Source organism: Rana temporaria, chromosome 2 (genome assembly GCF_905171775.1).
Source record: "Rana temporaria chromosome 2, aRanTem1.1, whole genome shotgun sequence".
In the NCBI taxonomy this organism is placed as follows: Eukaryota; Metazoa; Chordata; class Amphibia; order Anura; family Ranidae; genus Rana; species Rana temporaria.
The window spans coordinates 282,442,208-282,466,198 of record NC_053490.1 but is presented as its reverse complement, the minus strand read 5'-3'; the positions used below and the strand labels follow the sequence as shown (position 1 = coordinate 282,466,198).

The window sequence follows — 23,991 nt, the reverse complement described above, 5'->3', positions numbered from 1 at the left end:
CACCCGCCACAGCGCACCACTGTAAACACCTTTACAGTTGGGCGACCCTCCACACCCTAAGGGCCCTCTGAATCCCGTCCTGCAGCCCTAGCACCCACATGTCTATTCCTACGTCTGTCAAATGCACCCCATCCCTGCGCAGATACCGCCACGTCCCCTCCTCTAGCTCCATGTGCCGAACGACCAACCCCCCATTCCTCTCCATGAACCTCCCAATGTCCCTGTTCACCTTTCTCCTGGCCCTGTTGATGCCCCCCATGATCTGGCAAGGCGCCACGACGTGCGAGACACCATGTCAGACCATACAACTACCATCTCCGGAAAAGCCATGCGCAGCCTGAGGACATCAAACTTTATGTCCTTAGTCAGGTCTAACATGGACTTCAGGCCGAGGTCCTTCCCGCCCACGTGCAAAACCAAGACGTCGGGCGGTCTGTCCAACCGCGCATATTTATGCACCTCGGGCACGAGCCTGCTCCAAAGCATCCCACGAACCCCTATCCAGCGAATCCTAGCCTCCTCCCTAGGAAACCCCAGCTGTCTACCTCCAGGTCTGGCCTCAGCCCTCTTCTCCCCCCAATATACGTATGAGTGACCCATGATCCATATCAATGCCGGCTCCGAACCTGTAAAACAAAATAAATTCTCCAGCGTAACCTAGCCGCCCCACTAATAGGCTTCGCAACCACACAGTTATCAATCCCCCCCCTCCCCCAAAGTTAACCTTCCTCTCACGACTAGACTAACAAATGAGGGCGTACATAGATACGAAACCTATTAGACTCCCATCTCCCTATTTTTTTCACTGACTCGTCATCTAAACCATTCCTGGCTGCCTCTGTAGCTGCTCCGATCCTAAACGAGTGGGCTGAATATTCTTTGTCCGCCAGGCCCAAGACCCTCAAACCAGAGCGAAATACAGCCGTGAATTGAAACTTGGATAAAGGGGACCCATCTGCGTGTATCAGGAAGGACTGCCCAACCTCTGGGCGATTTTCCAGAAAACTACGTATCGCCCCCACCGGACAAACCGGCGACCCAGGCACCCCAAAGACCACGACCCTCTTCCCTTTTCCCATTTGATCCGTCTTGGATTTCCTCAGCCATAGTGTCACCCTATCCTTCTCGCAACTTACCTCGGTCCTCCAGATCCCTCCCTGTATCTTCTTGGAAGGGCTAACCAATTCCCCTATCCGAAAAGCCCCAAAGAAGGCTAACGCAAATGCCGCACGAAATAATGCGACTTCATAAGCCGAGGCGCAGACCTCCGGCAAACACTCGAATAAACCCTTCAGCACCCCAAACGACACTGGCCGTCTGGCATCCCTGTTGGGTTTTCCCCGTCTATAGCCTTTCAATGCCTGTCTCACCCAAAAGTCTTTTGTGAAATCCGGTAGGCCTTGCCATTTCAATAGAAATGCCAATGCCGCCCACTTTCTTATTCAGGCCCGAAACTGAGACCCCTCCCTCCATTAACCTTGCCACAAAGTACAACACCAGTAACCTTCCATCCGGACCCTTGACTTCGACCCCAGTGTCGCGGACAACATCCTCCCACTCCTGCCAAACCTTGCTGTAGGCGGCCCACGTCGTCTCACTCACCGACCTGCGAATCCACCCCTGCGCTACTCCAAGGCAATTTTCCACAGACCGTCGGGACAGGTGAGTCCTTCTTTCTCCGCCTCCGGCACCAACTCCCGAAACCTGTCCCACTGAAAACGAGACAACGCGTCAGCGATGACGTTTTCAACCCCGGGGATGTGCACTGCATAAATAAATATATTCAATTGCATGCAACGTAAAGTTAGCCTCTGGAGCATACTCACCACCGGCGGGGATGACGCAGACATTTTGTTAAGCACCTGAACAACTCCCATGTTGTCTACGTGGAAACGAACCTTTCGATCCCGAAAGGACTCACCCCACAGTTCCACCGCCAGCACCACCGGAAACAATTCCAGTAGCACCAGGTTTTTCGTGAAACCCGCCTGTACCCAACTCGGCGGCCAAGCGCCCGCACACCATTGTCCTTGGAAAAAGGCTCCAAATCCCGTAGAACCCGCTGCATCAGTAAATAACTCCATGTCATAATTGCTAACCGGCCCCGCCATCCACATGGCCCTACTGTTAAAGGACTCCAGAAAACTGAGCCACACCCGTAAATCCTGCCTGTGCGTTCTGCCCAAACGGATAAAATGGTGCGGTGAACGCACCCCTGCCGTGCTGGCTGACAGCCGTCGACAAAAGGCCCTACCCATGGGTATAATGCGACAGGCAAAATTGAGCTTGCCCAGCAAGGATTGGAGAGCTCGCAATGTCACTTTCTGAGACGCCAACATACCCCTGACTTCGTCCTGCAGCGCTTCCACTTTGCCATCCGGCAGCCGGCACTCCATGGCAACCGAGTCTATCGTGATCCCCAGAAAGGTAATCACCGTCCTCGGCCCCTCTGTCTTGTCTGGGGCCAACGGGACCCCAAAGCAGTCCGCCATGTGCTCCAGTGTCCCCAACAGTACCGCACACATCCTGGTTCCGGTCGGTCCCACGCACAGGAAGTCATCTAGGTAGTGGATGATGGAACTCACCCCTGAAACTTCCCTGACCACCCATTCCAGAAATGAACTAAACTGCTCGAACAAAGCGCAGGATATCGAACATCCCATGGGCAGGCAACGATCAATGAAGAACTCATCTTTCCAAGTGCACCCTAACAGGCGGAAGCTGTCTGGGTGCACTGGTAGCAGCCGAAAGGCGGCCTCCACGTCGGCCTTAGCCAACAGTGCCCCCTGACCGTAATGCCGCACCCAAGCCACCGCCGCATCAAAGGAAGTGTACTTAACCGCACAGGTATCAGGGTCTATGGCGTCATTCACCGACCCCCCTTTAGGAAAAGAGAGGTGGTGGATCAACCGAAATTTGTTAGGCTCCTTTTTTGGAACTACCCCCAACGGCGACACCACCAACTCGGGCAAGGGAGCCTCCGCGAACGGGCCCGCCATGCGCCCCAGCGCCACTTCCTTCCGTAGTTTCTCCGAAACCACATCGGGATGACGCAAAGCCGACCTCAAGTTCCGAGGAACCGTCGGAATGTCCCGCAACGAGCATGGAATCCTAAATCCCTCCCCAAAACCCTCCTCCAGCAAGCGGGCGGCCTGTCTGTCCGGATACCTACTTAGAAACGGGCGCATCTTTTCCACCCTCACCGGCGTCGTCCCTCTTGTTGCCAAACTCACCTGATTGCCCTTTTCCTTGTTTAAAACATCTCGCCTGGGTGTGGGATCCCCCGCAGCCCGAACATTCGTGTTTGAACCTGCATGAAGACCCAAACTTGCAGTTGCCGGCGTTGTATTGCCAACAAACCCCTTTCGTTTTACTGGCCGACTGTCCAGAGGAAGACGACCCGCCGGCCCCGTCTCGAAAAAACTGATTCGGCGCCCGTGCAGCCGTCATAAGGCGGACCCACAGGTTTATGTCCTTGTGGTCCCACCTTAAATCCAGACGCATCGCCATCCGCTGCCTAAATTGTTCATCGTAGCGCAGCCATGCTGTGCCCCCATAAACCCTGTAGGCCTCCCCAATAGAGTCCTGGTACCCAAAAAGCGCCGCCCCGCATTCCGGCTTCTTAGTGCTAATCACACTAGCTAGAATGCCGAAAGCCTGCAGCCAATTTGAGAAAGTACGCGGAATGAGACGATACCTACGTTTTTCCTCGTCCCCTTTCTTGTAGTCGTCCGGTTTCACCCTGTCCAGGTTAAACTTCTCCAGGGGCAATAGTGAAAAAATCTCCACATACTCACCCTTACCTATTTTCTCGCGTACCTCAGCCTTCAAGTGTGTCCCCAACGGCCCCTCAAAACCTATGTACATTTCGCACTTGGCCGCGTCGTCTAGCCTGACCACGTCCTGCCTTTCAACCGGTGCCTTGTCGGCCTCTTCCCCTTTCTTCTTTTCCCCTTCCACCGCCGCCGTAGCGGGGGCGGGGGGTGACACTACGGGCGCCGCGGGCTGAACCCCCCAGTGTCCGCCATCCCTGCAGCCGCGCCAGCTAAACCACCACTAGTCTGCGGGGCCCCCCACGCACCCGCGGGGTTAACTTCGCCCCCCCCCTGCTCAAAATGGGACACCAGCTCCTTGATCCCCTCTAAGAATCCTTTAAAACCAGCCTCCTCCCCCCTAAGACCCCCCTGCCTGGTCACTGTTTGGCTACCACTGACCACCCCATCTCTGTCCCCAGCAGTAGCATTGGTAATGAAAGAAGACTTACCGGGTTGCCTGGGGGGTGGCGCCCCAGCCGAACGTCCAGACTCCACCGCCGCTGCGATCGCCGCGTTGAACCCTTCCTCTTCAGATCCGGAAAGTTCCCCTTCCGACCTGTCAGCTCCCGGATCGACCTCCACAGATGAAAACCCTCCAGGGGAAGGATCCCTGGAGGGGCAAGGTCCTGCCGCATCCTGACCCCCTCTCCTCACGGCGGACCCGCCGAACGATTTCGCCGCCGACTTTCCCGCTCGGGGGGGGCTTCCTCCAGCCCTGCAGGCCTCACTCCTGGACGCCGACCGTCTCGATGTCCCTTCCATCCGGCTAGGAGACCCGACCGCCGAGGTGCAAGGCCCGCGGTCCGCGGCCCTGGATTCATCCTGCCGAGGCCCCTCCCCGCGACAGGCCGCGTGGTGTGAGGGGCCCGCGCGCTCCGGTTCCAGACGGCGAACGGGCGAATCGGCCGACCCAGAGCTCCTGGAGCGGCCGCCCGTAGAGCTGCGCGGTTGCTGGGGATTCCGTCCGGTAACCCCCCCAGCGGGAGCGTTGCGGCACTTGGCGGGGGGGCCCGACGGGGCCCGAGTAGCGGGATTCCCTGGGCGCGTGGCTCTTGGGGAGAGGTCAGGGGAAAAGCGCTCAGGCGGCTTGGACCGCCTAGCTCGCGCTGACTCTCTCCCCCTTGTCTGCGGACCCACCGCAGGCGGGTCCATGATAGGCCCCAGGTTCTCCTGAACCCAGTCTCGCCCCCTGGAAGAGGCTTCGGCCCTGAGCTCTTCTAACAGCTCCTGGATGCGGGACATGCTGAAAAATCACTAGGGGCAGTTTTACAGCTATGGGCGGGCTCTTCTTTTTTATATCGCCCTGCCCTACCCCTCCTCTGTTACGCAGCCAATCCCCTGCCATCTCTCTTTCCTTCCCAGTTTAACCCCCGTCATGCCCGCCCTCCGCCTATGTCATTCTTTTATTTTTGCTCCGGGCTTTTCTTTATTTTCTTGTTCATATAAAGGGAAAACCATACATTTTAAAGCACATTTGAAGAGAGTATTATATATAGATATGAAAGCACATAAGGCTAGGGATAGGAACATTTCAGTTAAAAGTATTAAAAGTGGAGTAATCATCAAGAGGGACACCTGGGACTCTGGGAATGTGGGGGGTGGGGGGGGGGGGACTTACACTAAGGTAAGAGGGAGTGGGGTTACTGATATAAGGGGGAACCTTTATATCAATGCCCCCTTACATTATTGTATTTACTCCCCCCTTACATCCAGTGACCCCCCCTCAGACTGGCCTGACGGCACTGTCACTGACCTCCTCTCAGGTGCACCATGCAAGGATCAGTCTGTTGGCTCCAGCTTGGTGGCTCTTTTTTTCCTATAGTCACCTCTCCATAGTCCACACATGTCTGACTTCTCCCATGACCCCCATCCCGGTGGTGCTCTCATTCTTGACTGCTCTTCAGACTCCCTCAGAGACTGCAGACATGATATAAGACAAGAGATGGTGAGAGGTTGCGGACATGATACAAGAGATGGTTAGAGGCTGCGGGCATATTTCAGGAGATGGTCAGAGGCTGTGGGCATAGTACAGGAGCTCAGTCTGAAATTTTCGACAGCACTATGACAAAAGTCCTGCCCTCCTCCTAGACCAGCTTGTGTGATAGACGCAGTGTTCCGTCTATCACATGCGCTGTTCTAGCAGGAGGACTGGACCTTTGTCACAGCGCGGTAGAAAATTTCACACTTGGCTCCGTGACACAGCGGTCTCCCACTGTGTGACAAGCAAGTAGGCAGGAGTGCTGCAGCCACAGCATAGATGAAAGCGGCCCCAGGGCAGACAGCCCACCGGGAAATGTCCCGTTATCCCGGTAGGCCAGGCCCTTTTTTGATTAGTCTTTTCAGCACATTCTGGACACACCACTGCACATCATATCTTGGATCATGTGGAAATATAAGGTATCTACTTTGGTTGTTTCTTTACTCACACGTTTTTTCAACTTACTAGTCTTCACTTTTACTTTTTCTTTCCCCTCTCGGGTAATGCATGGTGGGTTCCATGCAACACAATTACATATATATATTTTTTCCTATTTCCTTCACTTATACTGGTGTCATGTTTCTTTTCCCAATGCACACTTGTTTTTTGTATCACCTATGTCACAAGGGCTTATAGCCTACTCACCTTGATAGTAGCATAATTTAATTCTATAGAATTGGAGCTACTACCCTTCATCATCACAGACTACAATATGGAGACTCTTATTTTATTGGGGATCTATGTGTGTGCGCCTGGTTTGTACTGCGGGCCTCCATTACCACAGCTCCCGGAACAGACATTTATAGTAGCCCCCCTAGTCTGTAGTACTGCATGTTTGTACTCTAGCCAATATGTCAGTATTCTAGGGATGGATATATTCTCTCTCCTTCCTGTTTTACTTCTTTCCTGATGTTTGGGTTAAACAATAGACAATAGACCATATTGGTACTCTTGCAGAGAATTGATATATGTTATGTTACTGTCAGGTCACCCGTGGCCAGGTGACAAGTGCACCCCGTTGGGGTCAGGGATGCACCGCAGGGAAGTGAACCCTATAGCTGACTACTGCTAGCAGAGAGGAAGCGTAACTCAAGATCACCCAGGGCGCGGAGTCTAAGACCCGGTTTTGTATTCACCAGAGCCTCTGATGGTGAGGATGGCCTTGGCCGCAACTGGATCCAGGTCGCGACCCCCGATATTCCCTAGGTCACACTCCGCAGGGAGAGAGGGGAAGCAGCCAGCAGGACAAACAGTGGTGATGGGTAGGCCGAGGTCAGGGCAACAGGCAGACAAGGATAACCGTGGGACAGGCAAATGGTCAGGGGCACAGGCAAACAGCAGAAGTCAGGAACAAGCCAAAAACGGTACACGGAAAGATGATCGTAGCACACTGCAAACAGGAACTTAGAAAACTACACTGTTGAACGGCACTGCAGACCTGTAGAGCAACGGTTAATATAGACTTCCTGGGATGGCCTGGGTGGGACCATACAGGAAGAGGAAGTGATAAAAAGGGAACCAGAACAGGGTCAGGCCTCTAATGAGCAGATGGAAACACAGGTAAGCTGCCAGGCTATTGCATATCAATGACAGTTACTTGTTGTCTGAAAGAATAAATAACATATCATTTTATATGTGCCTCATTCAAAGTCCCAAACCCCTCTTTTTGAATACAGACACTAGGGCTGGAGGCGTATGATCCTATAACTTCATCTAAAGTCCCCAAAAAACTCCACAAAGTATCTGCCCATTCAACTCAATGGGGCCATGTGTATGAGGCCTTACTGTATTTCTGGTGGCTTTAAAATAGTTCAAACCTAATTTCATTACTTTTATGATGTGGTTCAGACCTCATTCAGCACATTTATGCTCCAGTGAGGTAATATAATTCAATAGAGATTTATGAAATCTTCTGGACTATTTTAACTCTATACTATGATTAGCTTAAGCTACATACTAATCTCTTATGTACACAATATGCTTGTGGCCAAATTTGATAGCAGAGCCAGTGTAATTCTCTGCGTTTGTGTATGTGTTCACATGGACAAGGGCTCGTTATAATTGTTTTTCTAATTGAATATACTGTATGCTTCCTTATACAGTCAGACCTGTGTAACTTCCTATAAATTTAGTCTAATGCCCTGTACACACAAGCGGAATTTCCGTCGGAAAAAAGTTGGATGGTTTTTCAGGCGGAATTCCGCTCAAGCTTGGCTTGCATACACACGGTCACACAAAAGTTCTCTGACGTACAACACCACGATGAGGCGAGAAAACGAAGTTCAAGGCTTCCGAGCATGCATCGAATTGTTTCCGAGCATGCATGTTTTTTTTTCCCATCGAAATTCCATACAGACTAATGGATTATTCAATAGGTAATTTGCCCAATCAGAAAAAGTCTAATGATTAGAATAGTGCAAATACGCCCCCCCACGCACGGCTATTCCCTGGGAAGATCAGTGTACTGCTGTTTCTTCTTTCCCAACTCTCAGAGCTCCTTATGTACCTGGGAACAGAGATTATGTGATCACTTATAAAAAAGGAGAGAAAATGATTTTTTCTTTAAATATATATACAAACATGTTTTGCCTTTCATTTCTATTTTAAACTGAATCACGGCGGTCACATGATCATAAACCCTGCCCTGCCTTCCAGCTGTTGAAAGAACAGCAAAGTTGCTTATATAAACTGACAATATATACTGTATTCTTTATACCTTTCTTTCCAGCAGGTGGCACTGCAGTGTTGTAATATGTTTTCTAAGGTAATGTATTGAGAGGAAGTGTTTGTCTTTCCTCACTGTGTACTTGTGTAGTGCCTGTTTACTTAAAAAGTACCGGTGCTAGTTAAATTTAGAGAAGGATCAGAGTGTTAACTGACTGATCCAATTATTATGTTCAAAACAAGGTCTCTGTCTCAGCTTAGCTGTGCTGTGGGCTGTCTATTGTTGCTGGGTTGTAGTTCCTACCCCAGGGCGATGGGTGGCAGCAGTGGAGTCAAGGTTTTTGTGCTCTTCCCCAGCAGCCTATCAGGAGGGTTCAGCCTCGCTGTGAATGCTGGGGGAGGGTATTTATGGGAGAGACGCCATTGGTCTGAGTGTGGCACCCACCTTCAGGGTGACTGCATCACGGCCCCCCGGCGGAATGGCCTTCCAGGCCGGGATGCGCGTGCCACATGGTGTTCCTGGTTCCGGGACCATGCTGGTCCGGGACAACTGAGCAGTGGCGGGGAGCCCAGTGGTCGACTGGGTTCCCAATCCTGAAGATCCCAAGCGAGATAGCTGTTCGGTGGGGAGTCCATCTGAGGAGAGCCAATGAGAGGCTGGCGATCCAATAGGGTCTCGACAAACCACCGGGGATCAAGGTAGCCGGACAGTGAGAGGCTGGTCACCTGTCAGTCGGTACCTGAAACCATCTGACGGAGATCCAGGCCCAATTCTTTCAAGGAGGATCATCTCTGTAATTATAATCACAGGGAGGGCCTGTGGCAGAGGCTTTTCCCTGAGTTAATTTCAGGAGGGTCTGTGGCAGAGACTTTTTCCTTCAAGTTCAAGCGATACTCTGGCTGGCAGGTCAGTGAGAGGGGCCTGTTCAGGTATGCTATACCCACTCTGGCTAGAGTGGTGAAGAATACAAAGTATTGTTGGGAGCAGGACTGTTTCCCTGTGTTACGCCTGAGTCTACTATTTCTCCTTCTGCTTCACCTCTACTCGTCATCACAAGTTTAATGTTTTTACCCGGCTGGGTAATAAAGAGCACAGAAAAAGACACCTGTCATGGACATTCCGTTACTGCTATATTTACTATACACCCATAGGACGGCGGAGGAGCCATGAGGTAACGTGCCACCCAAAACAAACCAGCAGCTCCCTCGGGGGTAGTGCTACACTTGTATGCTCCTTGTTCCTGTCCCATGATAAAGACATGCTGTAAGATATGTTCTGCCTTTCTCCATAAAAGTAAAGCCGTTTGCTCTATCCACAAAGCTTCCAGCACATAATTTCAATACTCTGACAACACCAGTATCTGAAACCCTTTAAATTGCCAGGAGGTTCTGGCGCCAAGGGGTTAAGTTATACCACTAGATCGAGAGGGTCGTATACCTGTGATGATTTTGCTATTCCTGATGGAGAAGGTGACTATCCCTCATATGCTGTACTGGAAATAGTTACTGCTTTCTTTCTGTTTTACCTGAGCCCTGTCACCTGGACAAGTAAAGAGAGCAACGCTCTCTCATGGGGTCAACCATAAAATCCAAAGAGGTTCTAAACTACTGTCTTTTCACTAATTTGTTTTTGTATTTTTGCCCATCTCCTGTTCCTTATTGGAATTTCCCCTCACTTTCTATTCTGCCTGACATCCATTAAATAGGAAATGGAGATATTTGTCCTTACTTTCTTTTCTAACATTCATTATATAGACATGAAACAATGAGAAATATCCCAAGTGGTTACACAGATGGCCTTAGGAATTGGATGAAGATAAATTAGCTTTTTTTTTTTTTACAGCAATTTATGACTATGATCTCTTGTATATGAAAGAGGAAAACACTCACTAACCAATTGCTCTTTGGGGAACTACACAGGTTTGATATGCTGCAAAGGCCTAACAGGAGAAGGTTGGTTTGAATCCATGTTCTGCATATCAGTAATTGTTACATCTCCATGCAAATAAACTGTTTAGAATAACAGACAATTGTAACTTACTTAAAAAATTCAATTTTAATAAAATATACATTTTGTACAAATAATAAATAGAACATACAGAAAGGAGAAGGGCCTTCTCGGATATACAAACTCTTATATTATAGAAAAACATCTTTGCATATCCTTTAAACCTGTTCTATGTTGCACATTTATTTATATTATGGAGATTTCAGAGGCAGTGCATTTTGATAGATGTTTCATCTATTTTACTATAACAGAACATTTTGCAGGTAAATAACTGTGAATTTACTATTTTTTGTTTTAGGAGCCAGGAAAGCATTACACCCACGATCGGCAGATAGCTGGTGCCATGCAGGTCTCCTGCAGACCGTCAGTGTGAGCTGTCTGCCTGTACATTGCACAGATAGGCAGTTTCACAGTGACAGGAACAATCAATGAACGACCACAGCGCTCAACAGCATTGTGGTAGTTCATTCAGAACTACAAGTCAACAGCTGCAAAGGGACTTGTAGTTTTCGAATAACAATAAAAATAAGTGCTCTTTTTTCATCCTAGCACTGTTGGTTTAGAGGCAGACAATTATATATCCAAGTTATAAAATGCTAATATTATTTACCAAATAAGTGTATAGTTATTTACTTCTGACCCAACAGCATGATATAAAATTAGTTTAAAGAAAGGGTCAGCCTCCCGGGAATTTATAGATAGTCTAAGGCCCCTTTCAGATGTACGGATCCCCTGAGGATCATACCTTTCTTATCCGCTTGCTCAGTGGGGATCGCTCCTTTGATCCCCGCTGAGCCGGCAGATGACAGGGCGGTCCCTGCACACTGTGCAGGGACCGCCCTGTCAGATCTTCACTCTCCTCTATGGGGGGATCGGATGAACACGGACCGTCTGTCCGTGTTTACATGATCCGATCTGCAGACAGATGGAAAAATAGGATTTTCCTCCATCTGCGGAGGAGGAATCGGAGCATAGCGGACAACGATGAGATTGGGTGTCAGCGGATGTTCATGCACACATAGGCTGTTATCAACTGTTTTTGACTGGGTCATTTTTTGGCTGAGAGGAGTTTTTCAGCTCAAAAACGCGTCTCTCCAGTGTTTAACGTTTTTGATCATATTGGGAAAAAAAACCCCGCTAAAAAACATTAAAAAACGCTATTGCAAAAACTCACTGCAAAGCTACTGGTGTTTTGCTAACGTTTTTGTAACGTCCAGTGTGTGTGAGACCTTAGTGTTAATACGTAGCATCCAATCATGCTACATCCTATTTTGCTAACATAGCATTATGTTCTAAATGGGACATCATGATCATCTTAACATTATAGTAAAGTATTCATACAAACAGTTGAATGCTTCATAATTAAAACATTGCATTTTAAAAAAGAGCAGGTAGAAGACTTTAAAGAGGTTGTAAAGCCTTTTTTTTTACTAAAATAAAAAACCTCGTCTTCTGAGGCCCCCTGCTGGCACTCTTGGCTCCTCGTCTTCTTTGTGCACCACCCTAGGTTCCCCTGGGGGCGCATTTGTGGGCTTTATCCTGAGCCAGTCTATAGACACAAACAGTGCTGTTCGGCCCTGATCCCTGCTCCCGTCTCACAGGGTTTGACTGGCAACAGCAGGAGCCAATGGCCCCATGCAGCTCTCAGCCAGGCTTGTAATAAAGTGGAGAGAAGAACTGCAGACAGGCACAGTGTTGGATTGATACAGGACTCAGGTAAGTATTTAGGGAGGTAGAGGGAAGAACACCACTGGAAGTTTTTTTTTCCAGAATGCATTAGGGTAAAAAAATAACTTTAGAACCACTTTAAGGAAGCAATTCTTACAAATATTGTAAGCAGCATTCTACATTCTATCTTAGTAATATTGCTAAAATAGGTTTTTAGGTATCCTCTCTGCAGCCTGTCATTCATTGAAAACATTTCCTGTTAGTCCTGTTATGGACAATAATACAAGGTAACACGAGAGGGCAGAGTATATCTGCAGATTGATAACTATAGTCTGTAGACATATGACTGCTGTAGAGATGACTCTGAACAGTAAGTAGCAGCAGAAAGTCTTTTTGTTCTCAGGTCATGGTTACTTTGGCGCTAGCGTTTTTGCAGCAAAGACCAGTATATGCTTATTAAAAAAAGTTACAGAAAAAAAGCCATTTTAATAAAGCCTTTGCATTTTGCATTTTCTTCCAACACTTTGCTGACTTTGGATTTTAAATAAAATCACAACTATCATTTATGTATTCCTGTGCAATCCCATCAATGTTGGCTTATGATAAAATATTAGTGTTTATTAATTGGAGGAGGAGCTTTAAGTATTACTGCATATTTAATAAACATAATATGTTTGCACTTTTTCCCTTTAAAATAAAGCAAATAAAATAGACAGATAAATTCTCTTTCCAGTAGCTGTTTGGAGCTATTTTTGGTGTAGACTAGCAGTTTCTGCCCACCACTAGAGGCAGTGCCGGCCCAAGACATTGTGCTGCCTGGTACCAAGAATTAAATGCTGCCCCCCCCCCCAAAAAAAATTACGCCCACTAAAATGCCCCCACATCCATTATTTTATATCATGATAACTAAAGTGGACCTATCATGGCTCTATACATGTATATAGGAGTATAAAAAGGACCTGTTATGGCTCTATTCATGCAATTAACCCCACAGTGGAGCGGAGAGCGGAACGGGAGGAGTGATCGGGTGGCAATTAGCCCCACAGTGGAGTGGAGAGCGGAGCTGGTGGAATGGGATGGCGTGCGGGCGGCAATTTGCTGCCCCCCTGAAAGTGCTGCCTGGTACAATGGTACCATTGGGTCCCATGGTAGGGCCGGCCCTGACTAGAGGGAACCGTTTAGACAAGAGACCTGCTCTGTATTGAGCTGAATGAGTAATCGGTCATCTAATCTGACGGAACGCAGGCATAATAGAAAGTATCAACAGCAAAGTATCAAACTGGCTTAATAAGAGTCTGCAAGGACATATACAATGTCTATAATTGTTATTGAGAATGCAGTTATTGTTCAACCTCCTTAGCTTTGAGAGAGAGCAAATATCACCAGTCAAGTTTAGATGAGCATATACTGTAGCAGTGTTTCGTTTACTTATTTGAAATCCATTCCGATCGCTGAGTGGCACCTCTCATAAAAACCATGAAATGAAGTAGTGTGTATCTGATACTCTTTGATCCAAAGAGCAGGCAGTTACATATTATACTGTAATCCATCCCGATTTGTTGTGTCCATACAACTTTTCTTGAGGCTTCAATAATAGGAAATGCTATGTCTTGTAAACATTAAGCATGGCTAGTATGTTTTAGTAGCTTTAATAGACGGAGAAACTTTAGGAGACTCATTTCCTTTATTTTCACCAACCAGCTCTCACCAATGCATTCTCCAAAATGGCTGTACATAAGAAAGACTGTTCATACAGACTGGTCTTACAAACTGAATATAAAACCTTTCTTTTTATGGGTAATGCTGGATAATTAAGGTCTGTGATGAAGACAAAATATAGTATGGACCGATGGAACGGAATTACAAAGCTGTTAAATTTGGCGCTGAAGCTCTTAATGATTCAATTGTTTTATTAAGTGGCTTCTTCTCTGGGCTATCTAAGTGGACGTGGCACTGGCAGGTAGAAGCCTTGCTGTAGGTTACTGAGTGATGGTTGGGCTTTTTGTACTTGTTAGCACAGCTGACAAATCTTTTGAAGAGGAGGTAAAATATCTCACAAATGCTGAGGACGATGCAGATTGCAGAAGCAGCTACCATGAAGTAGGTGAAAACTTTCTTCTCGGTTGGCCTTGCGATGTAACAATCCACGATGTTGGGGCAGGGATCGATATTAGTACACTTGACAAGCCGAGGCATGTCAAAGCTGTCCCACATTGTATGCAAGATATATAGAAAGGTGATTTCTATGCCAGTTTTGAAAAAAAGACTGAGAAGGTAAGTCCACCAAAGACCTCCATGTTTCTTGCCAGTATTTAAATACAGCTTTGAACAATTCTCACCATTTTTCAAGCGGTTCTTTTTTTCTCTTTCTTCTCTATAAGCAACATGCATTATTACCAGAAGGGAAGGGCATGTCACAAATATGAGCTGGAGAGCCCAAAGTCGAATATGAGAGATGGGGAAGTAGTGGTCGTAGCAGACATTGGTGCAGCCTGGTTGCCGGGTATTACAATCAAAATCTTTCTGCTCATCTCCCCATACTTTCTCTGCTGCAACCACATAGACTAGAACTCGGAATACAAAGACAACTGATAACCAAATGCGTCCAAAAGCTGTTGAGTACTTGTTCACACCACTTAAGAGACCCTGGAATGTCTTCCAATCCATTGCGATTTAGATCCTGGAAGAGACAAAAACAGAGTATTAGTAATTATTATTACTTTAAATAAAAATGTACAAAGGACATTGCAACATTTTTATGAAAGACAGGAAATATACTTTGATATAATTAAATAAAAAGTATGGTAGTCAGGGGTGTATTTAGGTTTTGTGCTGCCCTAGGCCTGGTGAAACTTGCGCACCCCCTACTTTATATATGACGCACCCCTTCCTTTTTAAGACTCGTCCTATCATTTTCATGGGATGAGGACAGAGGGACAGGGGGGGATGAGGACGGGGGGGATGAGGACAGGGTGGCATGAGCACAGGGTGGCATGAGCACAGGGTGGCATGAGCACAGGGGGACAGGGTGGCATGAGCACAGGGTGGCATGAGCACAGGGGGACAGGGTGGCATGAGCACAGGGGGATAGGGTGGCATGAGCACAGGGTGGCATGAGCACAGGGTGGCAGGGGGACAGGGTGGCATGAGCACAGGGGGACAGGGTGGCATGAGCACAGGGGGACAGGGTGGCGTGAGCACAGGGTGGCATGAGCACAGGGGGACAGGGTGGGATGAGCACAGGGTGGGATGAGCACAGGGGGACACGGTGGGATGAGCACAGGGTGGGATGAGCACAGGGGGACAGGGTGGGATGAGCACAGGGTCGGATGAGCACAGGGTGGGAAATTTGTGGAGGGCGCCTTTTCGCCGCCCCCCACAAAGTGCCGCCCTAGGCCTGGGCCTTGTCGGCCTAGGCCATAATACATCTCTGATGGTAGTTATGATTTATTTTAAACTCTGGTGTGAATAAAACTTTTTTTTTATTGTATTAGTAAAAGTGGTGTTTAAATATAAGAATATAATCTATTTAGTTTGTCTAAGGGGGTCTATATATAAAAATTCACTGTGTTAGTATCTCAAGCATTCGCTTAACAGTCACAAATAATCCCTGTGTGTTACCTAATATGTTTATTTCCTATGATCATAAGCTCTATCTAGTGGCCATAATGCAGTATTTTCCTGATATAGGCATTTCAGCTCCTATAAGGTACCACCAAGTGATTTATTAGAATGGATTTTTTTTTTCTAAAATTATATTGGGGTTGTCATTGACAAAATACTGTAGTGCAAACAAATCTGGAGCCCCGTGCCTATAAAATATTACCTTACATTCCCTGATTCTTCAACAACATTGACACAAAGCAAAGATTTTTTTCCACAGTGCAGCTACCCAGATCGATCAATCAAATCAATTCAATCATCTTTATATCACTGATTATTTTGAATTGGAGTATCTCAGAAGAGTAAAATTTACATTTTTCTGCTGCACTGATTTCCAGATGACATTATCGAACACACCCTTGCATTACATACGTTTAAAGTGAACCTTTCCATTTTCCAAACACCTAAGTATAAATGGTATCCACATCTGCTTTAGCAACAGTTTATAAATCCTTCTGGCTGTTGAATACAATGAAAGTAGTTACTAGTACAAGCAGTCCTCTTGTACAGGGCCTGGCTCCCATTAGGTCATCAGGGAGGAACTGAGCCCTGCAGGGACTGCCTGTGGCTCTCTCTTCTCCTCGGGGTGCAGTGTGTCCCCCCCGTCCCCTCAATCTCCTGTATATATGCTCCCTATCCAGAGCCCTCTGGTGGTGGGAAGTGGTGGGAGCTGACAGGTGCTCTCTCAGAGCACAGGATCTTTCTCCTAGGTGGTCAGGGCTAGGGGTGTGGTCACCTTCTACCATCCTATCACAGGTGGTCGCCGCACTCTTGCTGAAGCTGCTAAAGATGGGGTGACACACACTGAGGAGGGGAAAAGATGGCAACTGGGCTTCACCTCCCATTACCAATGGTAAGAAGCTGACCGCTTCACTTTCTCCTGCAGGAATTCCCCGCCCAGCCACTATAGTTTGCCTTATCCTGCTTCTACATGCCATCCTGCCACTATACACTGCCCTACTCTTTCATACTGCCCAACTTCTATATACTGCTCTGCCCTGCCACTGCCATGCCCTGCCACTGTAAACTGCTCACTACACTGCCCTGCCACTACATACTGCTCACTGCTCTGCCTGTTTAAATATACTGCCCTGCCACTAATTACTGTTCTAACACTACATCCTGCCCTGTCTCTACACACCACCCTGCCACTACATAGCCCTGTCTCTACATACTGCTCAATTCACTGCCCTGCCACTGCATATTGCCCATTGCCCCACCCCGCACTACATGCTATTCACCTGCCCTACATCTATTTATTGCTCTGCCGCTACATACTACACACTGCCCTGACCTGCCACTACATACTGTCCACTGCAGTGACCTTCCACTTCATACTGACCACTGTCCTAACCTGCCACTACATACTGACCCAACCTACCACTACATACTGCCCACTGTCCTGATCGGCCACTGCATGCTGCCCACTGCCCTAACCTGCCACTACATACGGCCCGACCTACCACTACGTACTGCCCTGATCTGCCACTGCATGCTGCCCACTACCCTAACTTGCCAATTCATGCTGCTCACTGCCCTGGCCTGCCATTGCATGCACTGCCCTTACACACTGGTCACACTTGCACACTGGTCACTGCCCTGCAACTACATACTGCTCATTTTCACTCCACACTGATCACTAGGGATAAGCCGAACAACCCCCGGTTCAGTTTGCAGCAGAACATGCTAACAGGCAAAAAATGTGTTTGAACACGCGAACACTGTTAAAGGTTATGGGACACGAACATGAAAAATCAAAAATGCTAATTTTAAAGGCTAACATGCAAGTTATTATCATAAAAAGTGTTTGGGGACCTGGGTCATGCCCCAGGGGACGTGTATCAATGCAAAAAAAGTTTTAAAAACAAAAGTTTTTTCGGGAGCATCCTCCCCATGTTGAGGGCATGTGGCCTGGTAGGGTGCTCTCTAGTCCCCCCTCTTTTCCTGTGGCCTGCCAGGTTGCGTGCTCGCAACGGTTGTGGGGATGAAGCCATTGTCCCCATCAACATGGGGACATCCTCCCCATGTTGAGGGCATGTGGCCTGGTAGGGTGCTCTCTCTTCCCCCCAATTTTCCTGCGGCCTGCCATGTTGCGTGCTCGGATAAGGATCTGGTATGAATTTTTAGGGGGAACCCCATGCCATTTTTAAACAAAAATTGGCGCAGGGTTCCCCTTAATATCCATGCCAGACCTGAAGTCTGGTATGGATTTTAAGGGGAACCCCGCACCAATTTTTTTTTTAAAAATGGCGTGGGGTTCCCCCCAAAAATCCCCACAACCCTTGCCCGGTGGTTGTGGGGGTCTGCGGGCGGGGGGCTTATCGGAATCTGGAAGCCCCCTTTAACAGAGGGGACCTCCAGATCCCACCCCCCATGTGAATTGGTAACGGGGTACATTGTATCATATTGTGTCAAAATGTTAAAAACCACAGGAGACAGCTTGGGACAAGTGCTTTATTAAAAATAGAAAAATAAAAAAATAAATGATTCCAACAATGTAATCCAGTCTCGAGCGATATGGAGAAAAAAAACCCCGCCGCTATGAACGATACCGAACAATACAATGTACCCCTTACCAATTAACATGGGGGGAGGGGGTGGGATCTGGAGTTCTCCTTTTTTAAAGGGGGATTCCAGATTCCGATAAGCCCCTTGCCCGCAGACCCCCACAACCACCTTTGGGTGCCCCAAGGAAGGTAGTAATGTGTATAGCATGCAGCAGCGAACAGTGGGTGTGGTCAAATTGCTCTTGCTGACATCATGGCTTTGTCCCTTAGTGATGCCGAACCTGCTCCTAGACAGCTGCCTGCAGCACCCAGACGGCAGCAGAGATTTGGGTGGGGGACACATGATTTAAAACCTGGACTGTCCGGGTGAATCCTGGACAGGTGGTAACCCTACCGATGTGTCGCAAGCTGTGATTGACACACAGTTTATGCCATGTAAAAAGCAACATGTTGGTACCTTCTTAGGGTAAAAATTGGAGCAAAGTTTGTTGTTCACTAAAATCGCACCAGGGAGTTTTTTTATAAGCCTACTAATTCATATATGGCAATGGTCTCAGTAAACATTGGCAACGAATAAAAAAAAAAAAACAAGACTCAACCAGTTAATGTTTTCTGTGGTAACCAGAAGTGTTGTTATTGAAGGTGTTTTTCAGCATAGTTAAGATTTTACTATTGCTTAACCACTTAAGCCCCGGACCAATATGCCCAGGCCAGGTTTTGCGATTCGGCACTGTGTCGCTTTAACAGACAATTGCGCGGTCTTGCGACGTGGCTCCCAAACAAAATTGACGTCATTTTTGTACCACAAATAGAGCTTTCTTTTGGTGGTATTTGATCACCTCTGCGGTTTTTATTTTTTGCGCTATCAACAAAAATAGAGCGACAATTTTGAAAAAAATGCAATATTTTTTACTTTTTGTTATAATAAATATCCCCCACAAACATATATACAATTTTTTTCCCTCAGTTTAGGCCGATAGGTATTCTTCTACCTATTTTTGGTAAAAAAATCGCAATAAGCGTTTATCGATTGGTTTGCGCAAAATTTATAGCGTTTACAAAATAGGGGATAGTTTTATTGCATTTTATTAATTATTTTTTTTTACTACTAATGGCAGCGATCAGCGATTTTTTTCGTGACTGCGACATTATGGCGGACACTTCGGACAATTTTGACACATTTTTGGGACCATTGTAATTTTCACAGCAAAAAATGCATTTAAATTGCATTGTTTATTGTGAAAATGACAGTTGCAGTTTGGAAGTTAACCACAGGGGGCGCTGAAGGAGTTATGCTTCACCTAGTGTGTGTTTACAACTGTAGGGGGGTGTGGCTGTAGGTCTGACGTCATCGATCGTGTCTCCCTATAAAAGGGATCACACGATCGATGCAGCCGCCACAGTGAAGCACGGGGAAGCCGTGTTTACATACGGCTCTCCCCGTTCTTCAGCTCCGGGGAGCGATCGCGAGGGGGCGGCTGAAAACGAATAGCTGTGCCCTCGTCCAGGATTGCTCCCACACGATCTCCGACCGATGACGGACCCCTGACCCGAGGAAAGGCAGGGACGTACATGTACGCCCATATGCCTGTACGTGCCATTCTGTGGACGTATATATACATGCGGCGGTCGTTAAGTTGTAAAAACTCCTCTGTATAACATATAGCTTATCCCCACCCACACACCAAACCTTGCCAGTAAACCAAAGGCAACCGTTTCACAGAGGAAGCACAAACAAATTGCATTAGATAGGCATCATCCAGCTGTAGATTCATCATTGAGCAATTTGGGAAACACAATGTACATTTTAGGAGCTGAGATTTATTAATTATGCAATATATCAGAAAAGGTGCCCTTGACACCTTTCACTCAAATGGCTTAATCATTTTCCAGTATTACTTATTAAAGTGGTTTTAAACCTCCGACATGAAAAAATAAACAAAGCACATCCCTCCATAGTGAGTACTAGCCCAAATCCAAAGCACCAAGTCTGGTTCCTCTTTGGTTTCTCTTCTCTCTGCTGTCTGTATGAATCAGTGATATAATTCTAAGCCGCTACAGCAGCCTGGGAAAAGGGAGTAGCCGCTCCAGGTGGGAACCCAGATGAATATCCACCGTTGCAGACAACCCAGGTGCAGGCAATGCACTTAACAAAGCAGGAACAAAAATTGTCTCTGGACAGCTGCACTCTGAACAAATTGTAGCCTTTATTAAAAGAAGGACAGCACTACAAGTCACAGCAAAATTACATAAAACCCGACTGCTGACGCGTTTTGCACTGAAACTAGTGCTTAGTCAAAGGCTACAATTTGTTCAGAGTGCGGCTGTCCAGAGAAATTTTTGTTCTTGCTTTGCTACAGCAGCCTCCCGGAGAAAGACCCACTCCTCTCCAGCACACAACAGATGAGTCATAGCATTAGCTCTGTATACCTTTTTACGAGTCTGTTAGAGGAGATGTGTTCTATCTGATCACACTACAGCTGTGTACTCTAGCTGTGCAGTGTATGTGATGTCAGATCCTTGCCCCCTTTTTTCTAGATCTGAAAAATCCTGCAGAATATTCCTCTGGCCCTAGTCTGTATGGAGAGAAGGACCTAACATTATGGGTCTGAAGGAAGTAATTGTTGAAAAAGAACAACAGCATGTAATGTAAAGTTGTCAATAAACTGACAATACTGTATGCATTATACCTATCTATGCAACAGGTGGCGCTGTGGTATTATAGTGTATTGTTCTTGTATTCTATGCTATAACAGGGTGTATTATCTATCTATGCACAATGCTCTACACAGAAAATGTATTCACTTATTGCACAGAAGTCCAGAAGCTATACAGGGCATTATAAAAAGAGGTTTATCAGAAGATTTAACAATAGCGCCTTGCAAAGTGCTCATGAAATGCAAGTGCTATATTGAAGCAAAAGCCACACATGCTCCCCTTCCACAGGCATCTCAAAGAAAAACTACCCACCCCCTGCAGCTCATACACAGTGATGTATGCAGTCCCATGAAAACTCCCACGTCAGGCGGGAACAGATATCTACTGACTTTCATTGATGATTATTTTAGGTACAGGACTACTTATCTGATGAAACACAAGAATGAAACATCAGAGAAACTTCAAGAGTTTGTTGCCATGTCTAGCAACAAATTTCAACGCAAACCAGGAATAATACGCACCGACAATGGGGGAGAATACATAAGCAAAGAAGTGGCCACATACCGGAAGAAACAAGGAATAGTACACCAGACAACCACACCATACACTCCTGAACAAAATGGTGTAGCAGAAAGGAAAAATAGCACTCTTATAGAAATGGCCAGATGCATGTTGTCAGATGCCTACCTACCTCACAAATACTAGGGAGAAGCAGTAATGACCTACAGAACAGACTACCTTCAAGAGCCATTAAAAGTACTCCATTTGAAATGTGGCATGAATCAAAGCCTCATCAGAGTGTTTGGATATAAAGCATATGCCTATATTCCAAGTGAAAAGTGATCAAAGCTGGAGAATAGAGCCATAGAGGGCATTTTAGTAGGCTACAACGAGCAAAGGGTTACCAGGCCCTTCGGTCTGGTATGGATCTTATGGGGAATTCCCCACACCGAAAAAAAAAAACGGCGTGGGGGTTCCCCCAGGATCCATACCAGACCCTTATCTGAGCACGCAGCCCGGCAGGTCAGGAAGGGGGGCAAGCGAGCGCCCCCCTCCTACACCGTACCAGGCCACATGCCCTCAACATGGGGGGGTTGGTGCTTTGGGGCAGGGGGGGCACTGCGCCCCCCACCCGAAAGCACCTTGCCCCCATGTTGATGGGGAGAAGGGCCTCTTCCCGACAACCCTGGCCGTTGGTTTTCAGGTCTGCGGGCGGGGGCTTATCGGAATCTGGGAGCCCCAGATCCCGGCCCCCCACCCTATGTGAATGAGTATGGGGTACATCGTACCCCTACCCATTCACCTGGTGGAATAAAGATGTCAATAAAAAAACACTACACAGGTTTTTAAAGTAGTTTATTTCCAGAATAAGCTGAATAGAATTTGACAAAGCTCATGCTGTTGAGAAGTGGTGTTGGAAAAGAACAACAGCATGTAATGTAAAGTTGTTAATAAACTGACAATACTGTATGCATTATACCTATCTATGCCATGATTCTCTGCAATAGCTGGGACAACCATTTTAACACTGATGTACTGTATAAAATAGAATGAAGCAATGGTATTCATATAGACCAAGCTACTGTATCAAATGAATGTATGCATAGCAGAACAGATTTAAAGGTACAAGTCTGCAAAGAAGTGAAAAAGGCGTTTTTCTTTTGTAGAAAGGTCAGAGACAAAAGTGGTATGATAACATGAGTCATACCAAAGTGGGAGAGAAAAGAGTAAAGGACTAAAGGAAATTAAAGCCGAAGTAAAGCCTACCTTTAAAATATTGTTCATTTCTCTTCAGGATTTGTCTCATTCACCTCAATACACTTCCCCCCTCCCCTCTCCCAGGTCTCCAAATTCGCAGCTAAAATGGAGATGATCTGCTGAACAGTTCTCTTATCTCTCTGCAGAGATAAGAGAGCTGAAATTCGCACTGCACTAGTGTGAATCCGGCCTGAAATGTACACTGAGCCATGAATGTGCAGCTCCATATACATTCCAGTGCTGTGCCTGTGTCCTGGTATGCTTAAACTCCAATGCACAGGAGTTATGTAATTCTGCGCCAGCCTATCAAGATAGCCAAAGACCGGCACCTGGAAAAAGCCTAGAAGAAGGTGCTGGAAAGTTAAGTAGAAATAGGATATACAAACACTTGACCTCCAGAAGATTTACCCTTTCAGGACCTGGCCATTTTTTTTTGCGATCAATTTTGGCAAGCTGCAGGACCTCTGGTATATGGAATAGCCCTGATCTACAGTACATTGTCCCCGTTTCATGGGAATCTGGACCTTGTAGTGCGCCTACCTGGTTTGTGTATTTTTAATTTTTTTCGATTAGGCACTGCATTACTTTAAATGAAAATTTTGTGACACTACCCAAATGAGATTGATGTCATTTTTTCCCCACAATAGAACTTTCTTTTGTTCGTATGTGTTCAGTACTGCATTTTTTTTGTGCGCTATACATAAATTTAGACCAATGTGTACTAGGCAGACCTCAAGGGTTACTCGCCACCAGTTCCCCCGCCCGACCCCTGTGCCCACCATGCAGCCTGTGCCCACCATGAAGCCTGTGTCCAATGCAGCCTGTGCCCACCATGCAGCCTGTGCCCACCATGCAGCCCCTCCCCTTGTCCGGGGAACTTTGATACATGTCACCCGTCCTAGGATTGGACGAGTGATCTGTCTATCAAAGTCCTGGAAAAAGAGGAGGGTTTATGTGACTGCGCATGGCGGGCAGACACACAGCTATTGAAATAAAAACTGGGATGTTCCCTGCTGTGATCATCCAGCCGGCAGATCTCCTCCCTTCCCCTCTGTGATCGGCAGTGCTCACCCTCCCCCTATTGCTCCAACCAAGGCAGCCCTTCTTGCCAGCCCTCAAAATCCACTCTAAATGAGTGGAATTTTTGAGGGCTGTTGATTGGTTTACTCAATCGTTATAGCATCTACAAACAATGGGATATATTTATGGAATTTTTATTTGTTTATTTATTTATGCTAGTATTGATGGTGATCAGCGACTTATAACAGGGTT

General features: G+C 47.0%; 1 protein-coding gene across 1 annotated transcript in view; it reads right to left on the bottom strand.

The window, feature by feature from the left end:
• Nucleotides 1–13,222: 13,222 nt before the first annotated feature.
• The window catches only part of GJB3 (gap junction protein beta 3), a 31,415-nt gene continuing 20,646 nt past the window's right edge, over nt 13,223–23,991 (bottom strand). The window contains exon 2 of the mRNA XM_040337112.1: nt 13,223–14,813. Within this exon, the coding sequence (XP_040193046.1) occupies nt 13,994–14,800 (807 nt within the window). The 5' untranslated portion in view covers nt 14,801–14,813 and the 3' untranslated portion in view covers nt 13,223–13,993. The remainder of the gene's footprint in view (nt 14,814–23,991) is intronic.